The 21,961-nt window shown below is 40.4% G+C and overlaps 1 protein-coding gene across 1 annotated transcript in view; it reads left to right on the plus strand.

The window, feature by feature from the left end:
* Nucleotides 1–21,961, plus strand: part of ATP8A2 (ATPase phospholipid transporting 8A2) — a 303,180-nt gene that overhangs the window by 15,411 nt on the left and 265,808 nt on the right. The window contains exon 2 of the mRNA XM_041416052.1: nucleotides 18,605–18,749. Coding sequence (XP_041271986.1) covers nucleotides 18,605–18,749 — 145 coding nt within the window. The remainder of the gene's footprint in view (nucleotides 1–18,604; nucleotides 18,750–21,961) is intronic.

Genomic DNA, 21,961 nt, shown 5'->3' on the forward strand with positions numbered 1-21,961 from the left:
GATAAGAGTGAGACAAAAGCACTGTTAACTGGATTGCAAGGACTGTCTATTAATAGGCATGCTGCTTTAGTTTGGTTTGGTGGCCCAAGTTGGTAGAGCACAGGCTTGGTGGCAGGACATTAGTTCACAAAACTGAAAATAGTTCACTGTGATTTTTCAGTATTATCTTTAGATAATAGGTTTATAATAGGCATTGTTCTTATTTATTGAAAGGCTGGGTTTCTGTGCATTCTGTGAAGAGGTGATCCAGTAGGGCTGAAGGTGAGTGAGAAGTTGGTTATCTTGCTTTTTTTTCCTTTTTTTTTTTTTTTTTTTTTAAAGAATGGTCTTCTGTTAGTCCTGAATGTCTTCATGCAAGTGAGAGATGCCTTCAGCTGACAGTGCTGTGTTCCTACTATACACAGCAGGGGTGGTCTGGCAGTCCAAGTACAAAAGTGGCTTTGGAGGTGCAGTTGGCTCCTCTGTTTTGTCATCCACTGTGCTGGCAACACTGCAGGTGTGGGCATGTTTACAGTGGGAATAGAGGTGGTCTGGCATCTCCTACATTTCAGTATAGAAAACTGCTCTGGAGTACTTTGAGACCAGAGACTCATCCTGTGATATCTGTTATTGTTTGCCTATGAGTTTTTCTAGTCATTAGAACAGGAATATGCGTGATTGTTATCCTATTCTGTATTTTCAGTAAAGATAACATTGATGGCTTGTGCTTTGATTTTTGACTGTGGTTGCTTGATAAATAATTGTTTCTGGAAACAAAAGCACTTTGTACATGTGAAGTGCACTTGCTGTAGGTAGCACTAAGATAATCTAGAAAGAGAGGTAGTTTTTTGGAATGCTTGTTCTCTCTTCCTTTGTATGCCAGGTATCTTAAAAAATGCATTTTTTAAAAAGAGACTAGCTGCACTTGAGTATGTGTAGATGGGACAGTGTTTAGAGGTGACCCATAAGAAGCCTCCAAGGAGGCATAATTATGGAGTCAGTGGTAGGCAAGTAGCTCTGTTGGTGAAAGGTTTACATCATTCTTATTTTCAGAGTGTGCTTAATTTTATGGTGCACTTCTGTTTATATGTCAATAGTAGTGCAAAATCAGACTTCAACATGCTTTTCTTTCAGCAAATTCTGGGGGCTTCAGGCCACCACAATCTCTCTCTTGTGGGACTTGGTGTGCTTCTTTGCCATGAGCCTTGAGGCTTGAAGTCAAATTCTTAAAATGAATTAATGTTTTAGTATCTTGCTGGATTTCTAATGAGAAATCATAGACAACTTGGAGAACTAAGTTATACAAAGTAGAAAACTTCTCCAAGCCGCAATATTTTTTATTTTATAAATTTATATGAATTTTGAAACTTGCTAGCTACTGTAGGACAAAGACTGGTGGCAGATGGGACTCAGTACCTTCAGTGTTAGTCAAAGGATGCCTTGCAAATCAGAAGGTAGCATAACCTGGCTGATTTCTTAGGCTCCCTTTTGGCTTTGGAAAAGACAATTGGAATTTACTTTCTTCCGTTCACCTTTTGAAAAGGAAATATTTGATGTCATTTTTTTCAGAGAAGGGGAATATCGAAAGGCTTCCTTTTGCAGGTTACTGAATTGTGATGAATCTCATGTTTATTGATTTTAATATATATTTAAAAAACAGCATAGATATGTGAAAAGCTGGGTCCTCTGTAGATCTTATGGCAGTATAGGCTTTGGTGTGCCATCATGAAATCAAAATTGTTATACTTTTCTCCACTGAAATTCCATAAACATGAATTGGCTGACTCATCACTAATCTCATCAGGATTAAGAGACTTTAATCTTACTCAAACAACATAACAGCATAACAGAGTAAGAGACTGGAAACTGATTTTTCTTGTTTGTACTCCATGAATTTGCATAGAAGTCCTTACTATTTCCTGATTTAAAGCATCCAATCAACAGCTTGGAGATTATATGGTAAAAATAAATTTAAAACTGAAAATTCTCTTACTAAATCATTTGAGGTTACATTCTTGAATACTAAATTATTTGAGGTCTCCATAGATCTGAGCTGCTCTGAGAATTAATTCCCTTCCCAGTCTATGGTAGGGAACATGAATCTTTGATTGTACAAGCTAGGGAATTACATTTAAAAGAGAACCTACAGCTACTCTTTCATTATTAACAAATGCCTGTGAGAAGAATGGTCTTTCTGACCTCGCAGGCAGTTCTATGCACATCTGTCAATGTTTGCCATATGAAAGCATGAAACTGGTGCTCAGTGCAAGTGTTACTTCAGGACTCTTTTGAACAGGTGCTTTATGAAAATCCTGGGGGTGGGCAAAAAGCAGGTTTTTGAACTTGACCGACATCTAGCAAAGGACAAGGGAACATTAATTGGTTGTACCTGAATTTTTGACTGGAAAATACTCTCAAATGCAAGTGGCAGTAGTAGTTATTACCCTGCTTATTACCTGCATTTGAAAAATTGGCTTCCTGTCGGGGAAAACTGAGTCTGAACTAGTGGGGTTTGATACAACAGTATCATTATCTTAAATCACTTGAATCCACTGACAAACTGATGCTAAAAGAGTTGTTTTTCTGATGTTTCAGCCACTCTGTTCTCTAACCAGCAGCCTCAGGCAGAAGGGATTAAATCTTGCAATTAGATGCTACCCCCACCAATCTGATCTGTTTTGAGTCAGCATGCTAAAGATTTTTAACCTTTTAAAATGCAATAGAAGTTAAGCTAATAGTGGGTGGGATAGTGAAGTGTCATGAATGGAAAACTTGTCAGTTTTCCATCCCAAAAAAAAATCCCATGAGTTTTGGTGATACCAAATCTATTTTGAAATTATTGGAACATGGACTTTCTAATGTAATATTTAAACAAAATGTCATATTTCAGTTGTAAGATGCTGAGAATCCAAATTGTTACATAACAAATACAATTTGTCTAAATATAACAGCAGTGAAGTACATTCCAGGCTTCAGAAATCATTAGCTGCAAGACTTGAGTAATTGCTAATTAGTGTGGTTTGTGGCCAGTACTGATGAAGTCACCAGAGCAGGAACAAATGCACTTAAGCTAGCTGTGGTATTTGGTTTCTTTCTTGTAATTCTTCTCATTGGCTTGCCAGGAACATGGCCAATGTATTGACTCTCTTTCTACACTGAAGTACACAGAATGAAGAGATATTTGCTTTATTGCAAGTTATTAATTGGGTGAAACTTGGTTTTTAACAGCTTGCAGCATTCTGAGCTCTACTTGTGGCTGTGGGTGCTTTGCTGGCTTCCAGCACTAGATACATACTCTGGTAGTCAGTTTGTGTGGAATGAAGGTGCTACAGGAGATCAGCATGTTATGATCATGTATTTGAGGCTGTAGGCAGAGGAGAGGCTTGAAGTCTGAACTCTAATACTGTTAAGCAGTTTAAATTTCTCTACAGAATAGTCTTTGAGGAGCACAGATCACTCACTCCCTGCAGAAGAAAAGCTCCTTTTGCTAGGACTCCCAACAGTTAATGAGATGTTGAACTGTGTCAAAAATATATTTCTGGCCTCCAGAAGTATTTGCATTTCACCAATAAAGATCAAACCATAAAGGAGGAGTAGAAAACTTTTTTTATGAAGTTGACTTCTTGATGCTCAGCCTGTGTCTCTGAAGCCATCATCTCTAGGATATGTTCAGCTTCTAGGCCTTAACTTTGCTAGCTTGATTAGTTGCTAAGAAAGAAACTTCAACTCAATTGTAGGTAAACTGTATTATATTAAAAGTAGACTGCTAAAGGGAATTTTTGGTGATTGGACAATATGCTCTGAAAGAGGCTTGCATAAAATTAATGTAAAAAATTCTGTTCAGCTCTGATCTGTGCTCTTGCTAGGTATGTAGCAACCTGTCAGAACTTGAGAGATTGAGACCTAAACTTCATCTTTAAACTGAAGAACTTCCACAGCAAACCACTCAAAATCATTTATCCACTTCATACCTGAGCAGTGTGCATACTGGGGGAGGGACAGGACTAACTGCTAAGGTGGGGTATTGTTTAGATGAGCTTCCATTCTGGAGTCTCCAACAGACAGCCTCAGTTTTGCTCATAAGTGTTGTGACCAGCACTATTTCAGGCCACTATTTCACTGCTGGGCTGGCATGTTTAGGTATCTTCCTAATAGTCAATGCCCTTGGAGATGTTTCAGCATGGGGAGAGTGTCCTGTAGTAGCCTTCACAAAAAACTTAAATTGAGCAAGTAAGATAAAATTGCCTTCCAGTTTTGTTTTTTTTTTTAAGAAAACAAAACCCAAAAAAACTCCAAACAAACAAAAGAACCCCAACCAAATAAGAAAGAGTAAAAAAAAAACAAAAACCAACAACAAAAATAAAAACACACAAAAAGACCCCCAAAAAAGCAAATCCAAAAAAAGAGTGTTAACTGGCTATATAGGTATTTGCTGTTGGACTGACATTTTGCTTTGCATTTCTTTAACAAATTTTTCTCCTTTAGAGACTTGGGACTTTAGGAGAGAAGTAGATCTAGATTTGAAAGTCTAGAATTTATGGAAGACTGATAGAAATTCCATATTGATTTCAAATTATTTTATAATAAGGACAGCTTCAAAGCCTTGGAAATTGTTGTTTAATACTGTTAAAAAATTTGATCACTGGTCATTTACAGTTCTGTGCTCTTCTGTGAGGTTACATTTGAAATATAGAGTAACTACAGTGACAGCAGAGGATGGCAGCAATGCCTACTGTGCTTCATGTTTTGATGCAGTCAGCTGTCAGCACAGCTGAGTGAGTTGAAGTCTGAATGCAGTGGTAGGGGCAGCAGTACTGTTGGGGGCAGTGATGCCTGCTGCAGCAGGTGTGGGCCAAAAAGGGGGGGATGCAGGCTCTTGGAGGGGTGTAGGCTACCTTCATGATCAAAATGTGGGAGACAGAGAATGAGAAAGAAGCTTGTGTTCTGCCTGATTAGGGATGACCCTTCAAAAATGTGTTCTGGTCTGTAATCTAATGGTAGAAGAGGGATTTTCTAAAATTAGTGTATGCCATGAGGATATGGACTGATTACTAAAGGAAGGACATGGTTGGATTTGTGAGGTAGGTCTTGGTACCTGTCTGTGATGCACTTGGGTCTTGAAGACAGGAATGCTGGAAACAAGTGGGAAGAGCCCAGTTCCTGTTGCATGAATAAGTTCACCTGTGCTGCCCAAGTGCTGCACAGGTCTAACTCCTACCTTAGCCAGCTGTGCCTAGTGCCTTGGTTGCGAAACAGGAAACCTGTGGTGAGGATGGATGTGTTGAGACTGGGCAAATGCTTGTGAATTAGATGGTTAGGGATTTCATTTTCATGTGCTTGTGTTGGTAACTATCTAAAATATTTGCTGTGTGCTGGTGAATCATTCTTTAGTGAATCATTTTAGCTGGGCAATTCTGGCTTATCCCCTAGCATGTAGTTCTGATTGTCAGGATAAACAAGATGACAATCCCAAGGTGACTTTAGGGGCAGATATGAGTGTATATGTAATAAACTGATCAGATATTTAGTCATTCTCTATGGTTGTTAATAAGTTTGCTGAAGTGTGAACAGTTTCCTGAGGGAGAAATGCATTAAGGAATTATCCAACTTTCTGTTCTGTTTGTAAGCTTCTGTTTTAATCTAGTCCTTTCATGGTATACCTATGCACACTAGGTATACTAAACAAGCAAAAACCTGTTAGAGAAGTGCACACAAAAAAGAAACTTAAGTTCAAGTCTGTTTTACTAGAATAAGTGATGGACCCAAAATTACTTGTATTTGGAAAGTTTTCCTTAAACTTTATGCAAATACATCTATTACATCAGAGATGAACTTTGTCTTCAGCATTAAAGCAAAATGCAATTACTTCCAGCTTTGATGATGCTTCTGATCAGCATTATGTCAAGCTTCTAGCTCACTTTCAAGCAGTGTGTGGGGAGAGGAGCCTGCATTGCAGAACAATCTGTAATTGCAGGCAATCCTGAACATGTGATGTGTTTAATCTAAAGGGTTAGGGATGAGGAAATACTTATTTTTTTGAAGGACCAAAACCAAGCCTCAAACTCTAAAACTCTGAATATTATGATGTCTAAAAAAAGCTTTTGTAATGTTTTGATGTCTGACTCATTTTTGTCAATGCCTGGAGCTGGCAGCACTGAGTCAGTGATACTCAGCATTATGCATGGAAGGGATTTCCAATAATAAAAAGCAGTACTGATGCAAGGCAGCACGCTTGATGGTAAATATGCCAACAGTACTGGCTTAAACTGCATTCTGATGGTTCTTGAGTATCCTGTATATGGCTTATGTATGTTCTGCTTGCTCTGAGAGAAGCTCAGAGGGGTCTACACAAGCCATTGAAGGATGTAAGGGAATCTAAGAAACCTTGAAATAAGGTAGGTTCATCGTGGCTATGATGGCTGGGATGAGGCTGTAGGGTGTAAGTGGGAGCCCAGGACAGGATGCAGTCAACACCTACCTGGCTGATTTTGGGCCTGGCTGTTCTAGTGCTATTGCTATACTCTTCTCTAGATGTGTTGGAGGTGCCTCTGCAGTCTATCAGAGGCTCAGCAGCCTGGAAAAGGTGAGATAAGAAGTTTGGGTTCAAGATAGCAGTTCCCTACAATGGGACATATGAATGACCTCATCTAGGCTGGGTTGGTGTAGTCAGCTGGTGAGCTTGTACTGTATTTTTAGTCAGGAAATGAAAGCACAACTATATGCTGAAGACAAACAGATACAACATTATCTGCTCATGGATGCATCTATGTAGGGAATAGATAATGTTCTCAAACATTGTTCTCTGATGTTTCCCTCATGCATTATGCAACATGCTTCCCTAATGAAAGCTGGATAAGAGCACCTAAAATTTTAGAGTTACCTTCCTCTCCTGAGGGAAACGCACTTACTTGTAGCTAGCAGTGTCTTCCATGGTTTCCTGTCATTATGTTGCTCATAAATATTTGATTATCTCTTGCCAGCCTTTGTTGTGCCAATTGTCAGGTGGTGCATGCAGCTTCCTGTTGGTGGAAAGAGATGGGCTTGAAACACCCCTCATATCTGGAGCCTGGCTGTGCACAGGCATAAACAGAACTGAACCCCACAGCTGATGGTGTCACCAGCATTCGTGTGCTGGTAGCTTTAGAAAGGCTGAAGTGGCCAAGGTGCTGCTGTTGGCAGTTAACAGCCAATGGTGGTTCTTCCCATCTCCCCTGGCTAATGTGGGCTGGCTTTCTCGAAGCACACAGCTGTCCTAGCATAACTGTACTCCCTTGACAAAAAACCAATATGTACTATTCCAGTGGGCCTCATGGCCCCGGGGAAATTTTCTTCAAAGCACAGATCCAGTGCTTTGCTGGGATGGTCACTCCTGGTACAGTTCAAAAATCCAAGTCCTTGCTTCCTCCTATGGCTGTCTTCTGAGGCTTTAAACATGCTGCTGATGTTTTCTTTTTTATTCCCTTTTCAGAAAGCAAGTAGTTTGGAGGGGACCAATGGGAAGAAGGGAGCCAGACTGCCAGGGAGGAAGGACCCTGGACAGCTGTTTTTAGTGCTTCATAGATATGTACATCACCCACAAATAGGACTAATGGTCATGGTTATCCAACATATATGTATCCAACATAAGTAGATATGACTTTAAAGAGAGGCACATAATAATGGGTTTGCTATGGATGAAAGGAAAGTGAAAACTACTTTCTTAAGGGAGAGGGGGTTTTATTGGCTGAATTGATAGCTGAAATAATTTCTAAACTTTTCATTTTACAACAAAATACTTTGCTATTAACCTTGTTCTGAAGCAAAGAAAAGTAAATTAAAAATAACCCTTTATACCTGCAGAGGTGAATAGGTCTCATGACCTGTAACATCACAGAGAGCATCTCTGATAGGAACAGAACATCCTTCTACTTGGATTTCACTTGAGAAATCGCGCTTCAAAACCTGGTTGTGGTGGGGAGGAGGGGTCAGAGTCCAGGAACTGACAGGTCATTGTTTCAGGTGCTGAAATCCAGGATGTTGAATTTTCCTTTTTTTTTTTTTTTTTTTTTTTTTTTTTTTTTTTTTTTTTTTTTTTTTTTTTTTTTTTTTTTTTTTTTTTTTTTGTTGAAATTATTAGAATGTTTCAATGAAAGGCACAGCTGTCTCTCTTTGTGCATGGGTATACACAGGCACCTAGTGCACACTTGCCTTCTGTGAATCCAGTGTGGAGCAGTTTGAAAGTGCAAACATATATTTCACAGATTACCATGTGGATCACTTTAATCAGCTTTGAGACCTGCTAATGCTGTAGAGATCTTTGAAGGACTACTGCTGTTTTCATCTCCATGCAGAAGGAATGAACATCATGTCTCTGTGCCACCGCTGGAAGAGATGCTTCTCTCTAGGTAACTGCACAATGGGCAGCGGCTTTTGTTGTGCAGTACACTGAACTGGGGGTGGGCAGAATTAAGAAAAACAGCTTTGGGAGTGCTTTAGAGCAAGAGGTCACTATGTGTGCAGTAAATCTTTCTAATCTACTGTTGGCTAGAAGCCAACAGTTATAGGCCTCTGGGCTTTTAGTAGAAAACAGCTTTAAATCATGAGCATATAATGGAAACCTATTTATTGTTCTTGTTTAAATTGTTCTCTTAGAAATCAAGATCAGCTGTGCTTGCAGCTGATATGCTTAAAGCTGTTAATAAATTGTTATAGAACAGATGCAGTGTTGTAGAACAGAAAGGAAAAGGCACTTGGGTGTCAGAATGCTAACAGAATTATGATGCACCAAAGATATTTTTAGCTTCCACCAATATTAATACAGGGAAACAAGCCTCAAAGGTGTGAGGCAAGAAGGCTGTAGCTGCTTTCTTCTCAGGATTAGCTTTGGCTGTCAGTTGTGCTAAGCAGATTTCTGATGTCTGTTTTTTAAATATTCCACTAATCACACAACAGATATGCTGTACTTGATAGTTATGTGCATGGGCCACAAATGGGATTACTAGTCATGGTTATCCAAGATGTATCTGACAAAAGTGCTAGAACTACAGGATCCTCCTTGAGCAGTGGGATTATTCACACGAGGGATTCTTATTGTTGTTGGAAGCACAAGAATGCAATGTAGCTGTAGCTTCTACCACCTCATGTTCACTTTCTAGAAACTGTTTCAACAGTCACATCTCTGATCAAGTCTCATTATTTGCAGTTCCTGTAAGATGGAAGTAGAATTAGTGTTGTGCATTGTCAAATTCAATGGTTTGTGTTTTAAGTTTTTTCCTTTGTATTGAAAGATTTTTTTTTTCTTTAGCAGAAAATTCAAAAGAAACATAATTTAAAAGTTTTTATCTCAGAGACTGGAAGTTCCCACAGAATGAACACAGTGTGTTTTCATGTGTTTGCCCAATGAACCTGCATTTGCACTGTTACTTTATATGTCAAAATTCTTAAGTTATATTAAATGTAAACATAAATCTAAATCCAGTGGTGCCCTCCACACTGTCTCAAGTGCTGAGGACTTGTTCATTGTTTTCTAATGCATGCACATGTTTTGAACTCGACTGGCAGCTGGTAGGCCATGCTATCCAGGAGTTAAAAATAACAGTAATTTGTGAAAAGAGCAGTGAAGTGGTGACATGTGGCTTTACCAATAGCAGAAGCCTTGTTCCACAGAGTGTCAAAACCAGGTAACCCCAAAAAGAACACTAATTCCTGATATATTGAGTTCTTATTGAACCAATGCCTCTGTTACCTCTTTCAAAGCTGCCTTAACTGGTGTTTGTTGTGGGACTTGCTCATGTGCATCATTTTAGTTGGAAAAAATTATTACTTTTTTTTGGATGCCTTCATGCCTTTATAGTATCTGTGAAGTTGCTGGAAACCTGGAACATATGGAACTCAATTTTCAGAGCTGAATCTGAGTCTGAGAAGTGCAAATTGTCTGAACAGCTTTGAAAAAAACCTATTTCACAGGAAGTGTTTGGATTTGAACTTGAGGGATTTTAGTGACAGCTTGGGAAGCTCCTTGAGCTTACTGGAACTGCAGTGTTTGCCTATTTAAAATTCTGGTGTTGAACAGTTTAAACTCTGCTGTAGCTGAGTATTCAACTTTGTGTCAGGCTATTAGATCTAATTTATATGCTGCCTGAAATTTATTTTTTTCAGGCATCAGATATGCCATTGCTTCTTATAAATCAGACATGTGTTGTATATACAAAAAAATCCCTTCTTGAAGTCCAAGTTCTAATGACCAACTGCTAGTAAATACACAAGTGAGTTTGAATAAGAGTGAGGCTTCTAGAAACACCATTTTTGTTCAATGCAATATGGAAACTCTTAAACTAACAACAAACCACTTGGTTGAACTGGTGTAAATTACTATTCCCCCTAATGTTTTTGTAATATTAGTCTGGATGCTGGGGTGGGAAAAAAAAAGGAATTAACTTCTCTACTGACTAGTGATGCATCTTCATCCTTGGAGTTTAGCTGACAGTTGTGGCTATGAAGCTTGAGGCAGAATAAGAATAGATCATGTGTAGTGTTATTAGTTCAGCATTTTCAGCAGAAACTACTTGGTTTTGACATTAAGTGAGAAGGTACAAAATTATGTGGGAGATGGAGAAGAGCTATTTTAGGCCAGTATTCTTCTTGTAGTCTCACCAAGGCTTCATATAAGGATTGTTAGAGGGAATAGAAACATTATACCTTTTTTTTTTTTTTGTCACTTCAAGAAACAAAAATAAATGCACCAAGGAGACTTTAATCTAGATTATAAGTAACCCTAGGCACCTTTGCTTTCCCATACCTAAGTATTCTGCCAATTGATTTTTTTCTTTTTTTTTTGCTTTGAATAATGTCTGTTATTCATACAGAGAGAGGTGAATTTTATTGTGTGGATCTGCTTCTTATCCCTTCCCTCAGTGAGAGTTCTGTTCTGTCTCTAGAAATATGCAGTACTTGTGTGTGAGTGCATCTGAATCCTCTTTGTATTCAGTTTCTGCTGAACTCCTGAGGTAGCATAATTCTGGTTGCTGCTGTTTAGTTCTCTGAAGTCTCTAATATTCTGCTAGGAATTAGTTTTGATTGTTTGTGATAACATTTAGCTACTTCATTCAAATGAATTTGAGCATATCCAAAAAAACATCCAGGCTCCAGCTGTCTCTGTGGCATGCAATTCCATTTACAATTGGAGGTTGCTCTTCAAAAGCAGCAGTGTTTTATGCCTTGAATTTCTTAGAACTAAGAACTTCCTAGTCAGTAATTTAAGATTATTCAAAAATATCTTTTTTTAGTATTGTCAAATTTAGCTTAAATCTGGGATAAACACAAGAAAAGTGACTAAACTTCACAAGGAACATACTATTCCTGTTCATGCTTAACATGAACAGGGCCAAGCAAATGGAGTTCTGGTTCTCTTAGTTCCTTTAACCTCAGTGATTGCTTTTGCATCAGCTGAAGCTACAAGAAGTCTTCCATTAATGTGTGCAGTTTAGTGAAGTGAGAGCTACTGATGCTGTGTGTATGTTAACACAGTCATGTATGAGCTACTGACCCACCTATACTGTATCTGTGCATTTATTAGAACACAGCAGTTCTGTAGCTCCATCCCACAGGCAGATTGGTCCTCCTTGGATTGACCAGTATGTATCCAAGCTTATCTTCTGGCTTAGCTCCCATGGCACAGCAGCATTCTTTGCAGCGATTCTGGAAGTTCACTGTGAGATTCTAGAAAGCCATGAGCATTATCCTATGGCTAATCCATGGCTAACTTTCCTGTCCAATAATAACCTTCTTAGTCTTGTTAATTTTGATAAAAAACACATTGCACAGCTGTAAAGAGGAGGGGGGAAGTTAGACCTGTGTCTGTTTACTTTACTGTGCAATATCTGTTAGCTTGATTGATGACAACTTCCTCCTTGCATCTTGGAATCCAGAGAATAATGTTCCTTTGGTCTTCTCTGGTGCTTTTGAAGCTTCAGTTGCTTTTAATATCCTTTTGGAGCTACTGTCTCCATCCATTTGTTTATTGGTCTGTATCTCGCAAAGAAAAAAATTCCTCTCTTCAAAACTGATTCACTGTTGTGCATAAAATAGCTGTTCTGGCTTGCTGTGCATCTCTAAAACATCTGCTACAAAGACATGGATGTCTTTTTGTGTTCTGACTTGAACAGGGGAGTTATCCAAGAGCTTTAACTCCCACTGTCCTCAGTCTGACTCACAGTATGATTGTTTCATAGCTACATCAAGCTTGAGCTGAACACAAGATTTTTTCACTATCCATTTAGCTGTTGACAGATAAGAATTCAGGGTAACTTTAAATAATAAAATCTTGTTTGAAGAACTCTAATCTTTTCTTTTTCCTCACTTACTATCCTTTCAGGTCTTCTGTATGCAACTATTAAAAAAAAAAAAAAAAAAAAGAACCCAAAACAAAACTAAAAAAGCAAAAACCAAAAAGAACCAAAAAACCCAAACCCTAAGAACCACTGAAAATCCAAACCAGCAATAAAGGCACTTGGAGGATCTACCTACCAGTTAAAAATCAGACCTGAGTTTACTTCCAGGTTTTCTGTTTCATATTGTCTTTAGTCTGTAAGAAAAACAGTACCTTCCCTGGAACTGCACATAATGCTGTTTGTACCTTGCTGCACAAGCTGGTAAGTGGAGGGAGTGGCTTGAACTGACTGAGTCGTCACTTGGATATCTGCAGTAGCATTTCAGTAAGTAACAGCACTGATTTGTTGTCCACATCTGGTGTTGCATGGTAGCAAGCACTTGAGCCCGTTAGTGTACAAGACCTGTTGTAGGGCTCCTAATGGCTGGAATGATGGAGATGGAGCTCATGCTCCAGCCTGAGAGGCGTTCCCTGATGATAGTCTGAAGGTTGCTGTGCATCTGTTCTCATGTTTTGTCTATGTTGAAGCTAACAACCATCTTCTGTCACTAGAATTTGTCATGGCCTCCTTGTTATCCTAGATAGAAGCACTCTTATCCCTCTAAGCTGATTAGATACTACTGGCTCAGAAGCTCAGTGCCAGTGAAGTCCTGGTTGAAAATGTACAGTACTTTGCTCCTTTTTGCTACTCAACTTTTGCATTCCCATGGGAATCCTACACTTGTTACTGTCATGTATACAAGATTGGTTTTAGTAAAGGGAAGTTCTGGTTGGCCTCAAACTGCAAAGCACTCACTTGGGAAAGATGAAGAAAGCTTTATAATTGCCTGTTAGAATTGACAGGATTTGTTAATATTTTCACCATCAAAGTTAATTTGGTACCACATGTACCTGCAGAAAGCTTTAAGTTCTTGAAAGATAAATATTAATAACATCCATGGTGCTGTTTACAGAATTGGAACAGTTTGCAGTAAAACATATCTAAAACCCCATCTATTAAATATAACTTTTTAAAGGAAATAATAGCTTCATTTCTTGATGCAACTTGCTTTACTCCTAAAATTTAGGGTGTCCTTTGGGCAGGAATCCTGTATCATATTTGCTTCTCCTTAAGCAAATGAAAGAGCCACATCATTTCCAGTAACTTAAGGCACGACAGTTCTTGCATGGTTCTTGAGAGAACTGAGAGGTGTTTTGCAACTGTGTATTAACTTCAAGGCTGCTGCTATTATGAATTCTGGTACTTGCATACAGATGATCTAAAGACATCTTAATTTGCAGGACATGGATCTACAGTGAAGGAAGCATATTTAAAATTATTTCTGGTAATAGAAGAGCTAGAAAATAAAGCTCCACTATGAAGTCTGCCAGATCTTCCTTTGTTTGGACATGATTATGTCAGAATGTTTACCTATAATGTTATGCTGTTGAACACTGTGGCAATTTTCTAAATTCTTAAAAATTAAAATCATAACAGTGTTTATCAGGGGTTTCTTTCACATGAACCGGTTTTAACTCAAGGTCAAGATGTCCCAGTCCTGTGGAAAAAAGCTCTCTTGGAGGACCTGGTAGCTCAAGTTCGTGCCCTACATCTCCTGTTGGCAGCATGCTGTGCTCTGCCTCTTTGAACTCCTACCTTATGTGCTTCTAGACTAACTTTCAGCTGCATTTCTGTTGAACAGTGAAAGCAGCCAGGGAAAAAGTGCAAGAAATAACATATTTCAGGTAAAACAAATTTGTTTAGTCACACTTCAGAGTAATTGTTTGTGTATTAACTTGTTGACAATTCTGAAGTGCAGAACTCCTCATTTGGTGTCATCTTTGGTACTCAGTTTGTGATGGTAATGCTGTGAAAAAATGTGATCCCAAGAAAGTGAGCATGTTACTGCATCTGGGTGGCTTGTTGAGAGCCAGATTTGCTTTTTAGTGCAAGCAAAAGTCTAAACTTGTCTGCCAGCTCTCTGCAAGCTCTTGGCTTTTCAGGTGTTTGCTTTGATAACTTTCTTTGAGGCTTAACCAATAACAAAAATGCCATTTTTTTTGTAAATGAGCAAGTTTGGAGGCTTTTGATGAGGATATCTTTCACTCTGAGGAAAGCTGCCTTTCATATGTCTCAATTCAAAACTGTCACTTAGTACAGTTGGGAGCATACAGGGAACTTTGTATGGCTACTTAAACTTTGACTTGTGAGTGTCTGAGCTTAGAATCACAGAGTGCTTGATGTCAGAGGACCCCTGGAGATTGTAGTCCAACTTTGCTCTCAAACAGGGGTACCTTCTTTCCCTCAGTGTACTTTAGCTCTTTCTTGTACTAGGTCCTAGTCCTGCAAACAGTGTGCAGCATCAGAAGTATGATTCTTGGTGTAAACACTCTTAACATTGCTTTAATTCTAAATGGCATGAAGCCTTTGGTGAACTTTTCCTGTACAAACCAGATGTTTCTCATAGCTTGTCGTTCTGATATTTTGGTAAGGGGCTTAATTGATCTAAAATAATTTGTTCTTAAAAATGGAACACATGTTAGAGCAAGCAAGCACTTCACCAAGATAGAAGTAGTAACTAGCTGGCTGATCTACTTAAGTGAAAAGTGATAAAATTTTGGCATGAGTTCTCTTGCGACTTCTGACAGTTGACAAGCATCCCAAGTGACTCATCTTTCAAAACACTATAGAATTCACACACTTTATTTACTCAATCATGCAGAAGCTATGACTGTTACTGAACAGACATTAAGGAGTCAGATACACGTGGAAAAATGTCATCTTTGCAGGCCCAGTGATGTAAGAGTATTAAACCATAATTCATTGCTTTTCAAGTGATAATAAATGCCGTATGAATTTGTCAGGGCATCAAGTCTGGTTTCTCTTAATGATGAGAGAAAGCTATAAAACCTCTTTATTTTTGTGAAGCTTTAATCCCATCTATTTTTAGAAGAAACCTTGTTAAATAGTGTGAAGTAAGAGCCTTGAAGAAATGAATGGGCTTTTTATAAGGGAGTTTATAGCTCAAGTCTGACTCATTGAACTTGTAAAGTACAGTGGAAAGCAGTATTAAACTCTTGCAGAAGGTGTCTCAGAACTGAAGCAAGGTGTGTATTAGACAATGTTTAAATTCCACAAGGATCTAAGTAGTTGAGTTGTCATACTTGAAGATGCTTAAGAAACAGGTAGTTGTGCTGCTTTGGAACGTGGTTTAGTGGTGGACTGGGCAGTGCTGGGTTCATGGTTGGACTTGAGGATCTTAAAGGTCTTTTTCAACCTAAACAATTCTGTAATGAAGACTTAAGATCAATTTGATTAGGACATTCAAAATCTGGTGAAGCTAAATCTGATGTGGCTGTTCTAAATGAAGAGGCTATGAGATAGTGGTCTGTTATTAATACTGCTAATTAAAGCATGAGTAGTTTGATGCAAAATAAATTGCATAGTAGTGTTGCAAATTCCTAGGGTGAATAACAAGAAAGGTCCAAGTCTTGTGGGAGAGAGTGACAAGTTGGCATGCCCTTAAGTGAAGTCAATGAGTCTCATTCCCTCATTTACAGGGAAGTAAATGCTACTGTGAATAAGAGCTGCTGAGCCTTCAGTTTCAAGTTCCACAACTGCTGGAGGTGGTCAAGTCTGCTGTGTTTATCCACAGCCTTTCTGAAACAAGAAACAGAGGTGTAGTTACTTTTGCATGGCTGAAGTGATGGTCTGCATGCCATCAGGTGTCCTTGAGGGGGATACTTCTCACCAGGAGGCCCTCAGAAGCTCAGGGCTCCTTAACTTTTTTGGAAATGCAGGGGAAGGAGAGGATCTACAGCCAGTAGTCAAGACCACTCTCTGCAGGCTTTTGGGTGTGATCTGCTTAGTAACAGGGAGGGAGGTGGAAGGCATTCCTGATGGGCAGGATTATTGGATAATCTTCCAAAATGAGCATTATTCCACTAAGAGTTGAAGCAGCTGCCTTGAGCCACTTTCAAAACCCAAAACCTTATTACAGCTGTTTCTACACCCTTGTAAGTCTGCTTTGGAAATATTTCAGTGCATCTAAAGAATGAGACCAGTTGTCCCTGAGGCACCTGTCTTGAAGAGAGCAGCCAAAAGGATAGTACGTTAATTAAACCTAAATACCTCTGAACTTCATCAGCTGTATTGACTCAGTTAATCCTTAAAGTTGTGGGACAGCTTCATAATACTTTGCAGCAAGGAGAACTAGTCAGCAGGAAGATTTCAAACATCAGAGAATGTTATGGAAAAAAACCCCAAATAAATAAGGTCTCTGTAAAAAACCAACTACTTTTACAGCATGTTTGTTCTAGAATAATTGCACTGCTGTTCTGGCACTTGATTAGGAAAGCTGATGAAAGCTGCTTCCTTGCACTTAATGCTCTTAAGAGAGTCTTGTTGTTTGATCTCCTTTGCAGTTACACAACATGAAATCAATGGGAAAGGACAACAAATATCCAGTAGTGCATTTAGTTCTGTTTTTCTGAAGGGGAAAATATCCATTCAGCAAGGCTGAGTGGTCTTCTATGTCATGGCAAGGTTCTTCAGGCTGAGTAACTTAATATAGTATCATAATGGCATAGCCTTGCATAGTCTCCAGTCTTCATATTTCAGTTTCTGAATTTGTCTCTTTGCACGAAGTAAAAATGATCAAGCTGGCATATTTTTGCTGTCTGAATTGGTATCAACTGGAATGAAAGAAAATCAATTATTTAGCCTCGAACTTGCAAGTCAGCCTAATGTCTCCAAAGAATGACTTCACAGTGTGCAACACTTGCCTTGGGCAAGAGGCGGTGCTGTTGAAAGCACATCAGTCTGTTAATTACATCGGCTTTACCGGCCCCGCAAAGGCTGTGTGCATGACCGTGGTGTACGAGGAATGGGAACGTTGCCCTCCAGTGGCTGACGCCTGGAGAATACCGATACAATACAGAATACCTTGGCAATACAGAGCCGAGGCTTGGGAAGGTCTGAGGTGACTGGGATGTTAGCTTAAAAGTGTGTGCTGTTAAACAGGACAAGTTTTCACACAGTACAAATACCTAGATGTTCGATATGTTAAGGTTGTATAGGATTGAAAATTTTCCCTCCAACTTTAGTTAAGGAGGATGTACTTTCAGGGGCCTCTCCTATTCATTGCAGGAGTTCTTTTAGCCACTATCTGATCAGATCAGCTTGTTGCAGTGTCATCTTAGCTTCATACAGAAATCAGGAATAGATTTGGCTTTACAATAGATTTACTGCTTTACAGCTTCACAGGACAGTTCATTGCTTCTGTTAACCTTTGAACGAAGTTCTCAAATAACGCTAACATAACACCTTTACTAGATTTTTATGAAACAAGTTGTCATATGCTTGTCTAGAGCTACCTGTGCTAGCAAGTCCATGGCTCATTTAGTAAGCTGATAAATTCTTATATAATATATTTACAGCTCAACTAAATTAAAGTATCTCCATGGCTCAGGAGGGAAGGGGAAAGCAATAAATGTCTCCACAACTTCAGTAATGTTTTGAGGCTTTGACAGAGAGAATAGCTAGCTCCTTTCCCTTATGTTTTTGCATTCTTTTAATGTAAAAGTAAACAATGCTTATGGAACTAAATTCACTCCAGACCCAGTGGGAAATGAAAATTACTTCATGCTTCTGCCGCTTAAAGTCAAAGCTTTGAAGTTGCACGTGTAAAGCAAGACAGTATTTTTTTATCAATTTAGTCTGAGCCTTAGCTTTAGGGACAGACTCTCCAGATGCCCGGCCGCAGCCCCCGTACGGTGCCCGGGGCGGGGGAAGGCAGCTCGGTCCCGCCGTGGGGGTTTGAGAGCTGTGGCGGAGATGCTGCGCCGCTCCCTGAGCGCGGCTTTGGGCTCGGGATGCGCTGCGCGCGGGCGGGCAGCGCCAAGGAGCCGAGAGGCCCCGGAGCCCCGCGGCGATGCTGGCTGCCTCCCTCGCACGGAGCCTAGGAGGCTGGAGGCGGGGGATACGGGGCGCGGGGGGCCGCCCGGCGGTTCCCGGCGGGAGCGGCGCTGGCACGGCGGGAGCGGGGGCGGCGCTCCCGGGGCGGGGCCCGGCCCATCCCCGCGGGGCGGGCGCCCCGCCGCCCCCTCCCCGGACACGCATTATTTACAGCCGCCGCCGTGGTAAACACCGGGCAGGGCGCGCTCGCAGCTGCCGCCCACCCGCGGCCCTTCCCCGCGGCGCGGCCCCGGGAGCTGCCGGCCCGGCTCCGCTGGGTGCGGCCCCTCGCTGACCGCCTCCCTTCCGCGCTCTCCCTGCAGGACCTGTCTGTTCCACCTCGGGCTATAAGAAGGCGGATGATGAGATGTCCGGAGCCACGTCCGCGGCGGATCTGGACGAGGCACCAGCCCGCACCATTTACTTGAACCAGCCCCAACAGAGCAAGTTCCGCGACAACTGGGTCAGGTACGGAGCAGTCCCCGCTTCTTTCCTTACGGGCGGCAGCCGCGCAGCCGTGGGCTGGGAGGGCTCGGGTCTCTCTCCCTTGTCTCTCGGCCCTGCCCAGGCCGGGTTTCAACACAATAAAACGTGTGTCCGCCGAGACGGCTGGTTTTCTTGTCTGTGCTGGGTACCAGGGTCTGGCCAGTGCACGGGCGAATCCAGCAGCAGCAGCAAGTGATGAGCTGCTTCCCTCGACAGTAGTGAGAGCAGGGAGCTGGTAGAGCTGCGTGGGCAAGATGCATGAAAAGGTATTCGCTTCAGTAGGGCACTGAATTTTGGAACAACAGGACCTACTCGAGTATTTCTGGATGCAAGGGTTAACCTGTGAAAATTTAGCGGGAGTTTTGAGTAGAATCCAGTAAACTCCATGAAGTGTCGCCTTAAAAAGTGGCATTTGGTTGAAACAACAGCTACATTAAAAATGTATAGAATAGGAAGGAAGAAAACAGAAGGTGCATCCAGCAGGACAAGAATGACTACAGAAACTACAAGGTGGCATCCCTGTGCGTAAAAGGCGATGGTCCACTTGTGTTTTTTAATTGAAGGCTGGAGGTATCTGTTTGGAGCCTTTAATGTAGGGGTGTGTGTTAATACTTCTGGTGGTATGATTAATGCCACCAGTGTTGTTGCAGTTTGGAAACATGAATGATACGGACTGAAACATGGAGTACAAGGATGCATAACGTGAGCAAGTTGTGGTGGTGCTTGCCACACTTGCCTGGAGTTAGCTGGATGAACAGATGGCTCCTGTCATGAATGAGGAGGGGCATTGTTTAGCAGGCTTCTGTTCGTTAATGCAGATGTTTGGGTTATTGTTCAAGGAACAGTTTCCACAATGAGTACCTTTATGAAAAGAGAGGCGTTTTATATCCTGCTGAAGTGATGATTTACATTGTCTGGTTTATTGTGTGTATTACCAAGGGCAATTCTAAGAATATCCTCTGGAAGAGTGCTGATGTTCTGGGCACCACAGCCACTTATTTATAGGTGATTTTCTCCTCAATTTTAACTTGTTACGTACTTGTCTGGGAAATGGTTTAGGAGCAGTTAAATGACACATTTTCTCAGTATCTTCCTTATTCTATGTGGGTAGCAACAGTGAAGGTTTTCTTGCTTTATTTTTCCTTGACTAATTGAGGGATGAGTTTAACAGTTTCCTGTGCAGAGATTATTTGTGCTTTCCCTGCTTTAAGAAGGAAAAGCGGGGAATAGAGGGTTGGCAGAATCTGTAGTTTAGGTTTTCCAGAAGGGATTCTGTTCTGATGTGGCTAAATTTTACAGAAAAGTAGTGTGTTACTATGCTACCAAGAACTTGTTCCTGACAGTGCTATTACTAAAGAGCAGCTGTGTCCAATTTGCTGTCTGGAATCCATCCCCTTATACATAGCTGTACAAGTTTCTCAATACCTTTTCACATCTTTGCCTTGTGACAGGTAAATTTTGAGTCATAAGGAGTATTGGTATGTGAGGGATAGGACAAAGTGCAGGTAGTGTAATAGCAAATTACAGTAGAGATACTTTCGTTACCTGATTAGGAGCCTTAGCTCCTTAGTGTCACTTGGAAATTAAGTTGACTTCATAATGATTTACTGCTGCTTAGTAAGAAAGCTTTGATCTCTTGACTTTTAAAGGGTGATAGACATTGCCTGTACTCTCTGGATTAGTTTTCTTCCCTCAGCCTGGTGGGAGCGAAGGCAAAGGTGACTTGAGCTTGTAATACCTGAGTAAGGAGGCCTCGGTTTCTTAAGTATGTTGGAGTTTCTCATGAGGAACTGCAGTTCTCTGTTGCCTTTGGACTTATTTACTTAACTGTGTTCAGCTTCAGAAATGCATTCAGAGCTGGGTTTCTCTGTGCTGATGGATTTGCAGATGTTTTGTCTCCCTAGGAAGCATCAGTGTACCACAGAGCAAGGTGCTGGGTAAGCATGTAAACACCTGTATGTGTAGGCTTGTGGAAAATTAAACTGAAAACGATAAACCAGCTTGTTTTAAATTGTGTGAGTTCTGACTGTCATATTTTTGGTAGTCATTAAGGATTCTCTGAATAACTGTGGGAATTTGTGAATGTTCATAGGAAGTTCTCTAAATTAAGGATAGTGTGAAAAGCTTGCTGAAAACTAAATAAAATACAACAAGAAATGGAAGTGCAGAGCATGGGGGAGGGTAGGTTAGTGGTATGGCTTTTTGTGTAAGATGGCATAAACATGTTGAGCTGCTTGACTTCTGTGGGTAGCGAAGCACTGTTAAAAGTGAATTCTGACGTTTGTGGGAGCATAAAGACAGACTAATTTTGGATAAGTTAATAAAAATGGATAATTTTGATCCCACTTCTAAGTAGTATGTAGCACTATTGCAAAAGTTCAGTGGATGGGAAGATGGCTCCAACACTTCCAGAAGTCTTGGAGTGTGAGGATGTAGAAAGAAGAAATGTTATTCCCCAGGCTCTCTGGCATAATTCAGACTACAAGAAGGCTTCTCTAATGGCCAATTTTTGTGTTCTTGAAACTTTGTAACAAACTATTTCAAAACATAGTGCTGTGTGTTACAGGCTAGATTTAGCTTGGCCCTTGACATGTGCATAAATATGGCTGTCACCATTGTTTATTATACTGTTGCAGCAGTGATTACATCTGTAGAAACACCTTTTCTACCTGTCTTCAGTCCTGCTCTGTTCAGTTTGAAAAACTTTATGTATATTTTACATTTTGGACTTTTTAATAAAAGGTAAATTATGTTAGATTTTCAGCTGAAATGTTTTAGAAGCTGAAGCAGTTTAGAAGCTTTGAAAAAATGTAAAAAATTAATAAATGCTATTACTTTGTCCAGCACAGCTGTACTGCAGTATTAAATGTTTGTTATTACAAAAGCTAGCTAGTACTTGTTTTGACATATCCAGCATACAAAACTTAAACACTCGTCTGTTTAACCAGAACATTTCTGTACTTTTAAGACCAGTAAGAAATGAAACATGTATGTTGAGGAAATTTCTAGTCTCTCTAGAGAGCTTTGTGCCACTTACTGTGACATTTGTGCTCTGGAGCAACATTCTGTGTACTGAAGCCCTACTTCCTGGGAAGTGGCTGGACACATCTGCCGGTGGGAAGTAGGGAGTAAGTTTTTTGTTGCCCTTTGCTTCTCAACGTGACCTTTGCTTTATTAAACTGCCTTTATCTTGA

The sequence above is a fragment of the Onychostruthus taczanowskii genome, unplaced genomic scaffold (assembly GCF_017590055.1).
Source record: "Onychostruthus taczanowskii isolate IOZ18803 unplaced genomic scaffold, ASM1759005v1 scaffold50, whole genome shotgun sequence".
Taxonomy (NCBI): Eukaryota; Metazoa; Chordata; class Aves; order Passeriformes; family Passeridae; genus Onychostruthus; species Onychostruthus taczanowskii.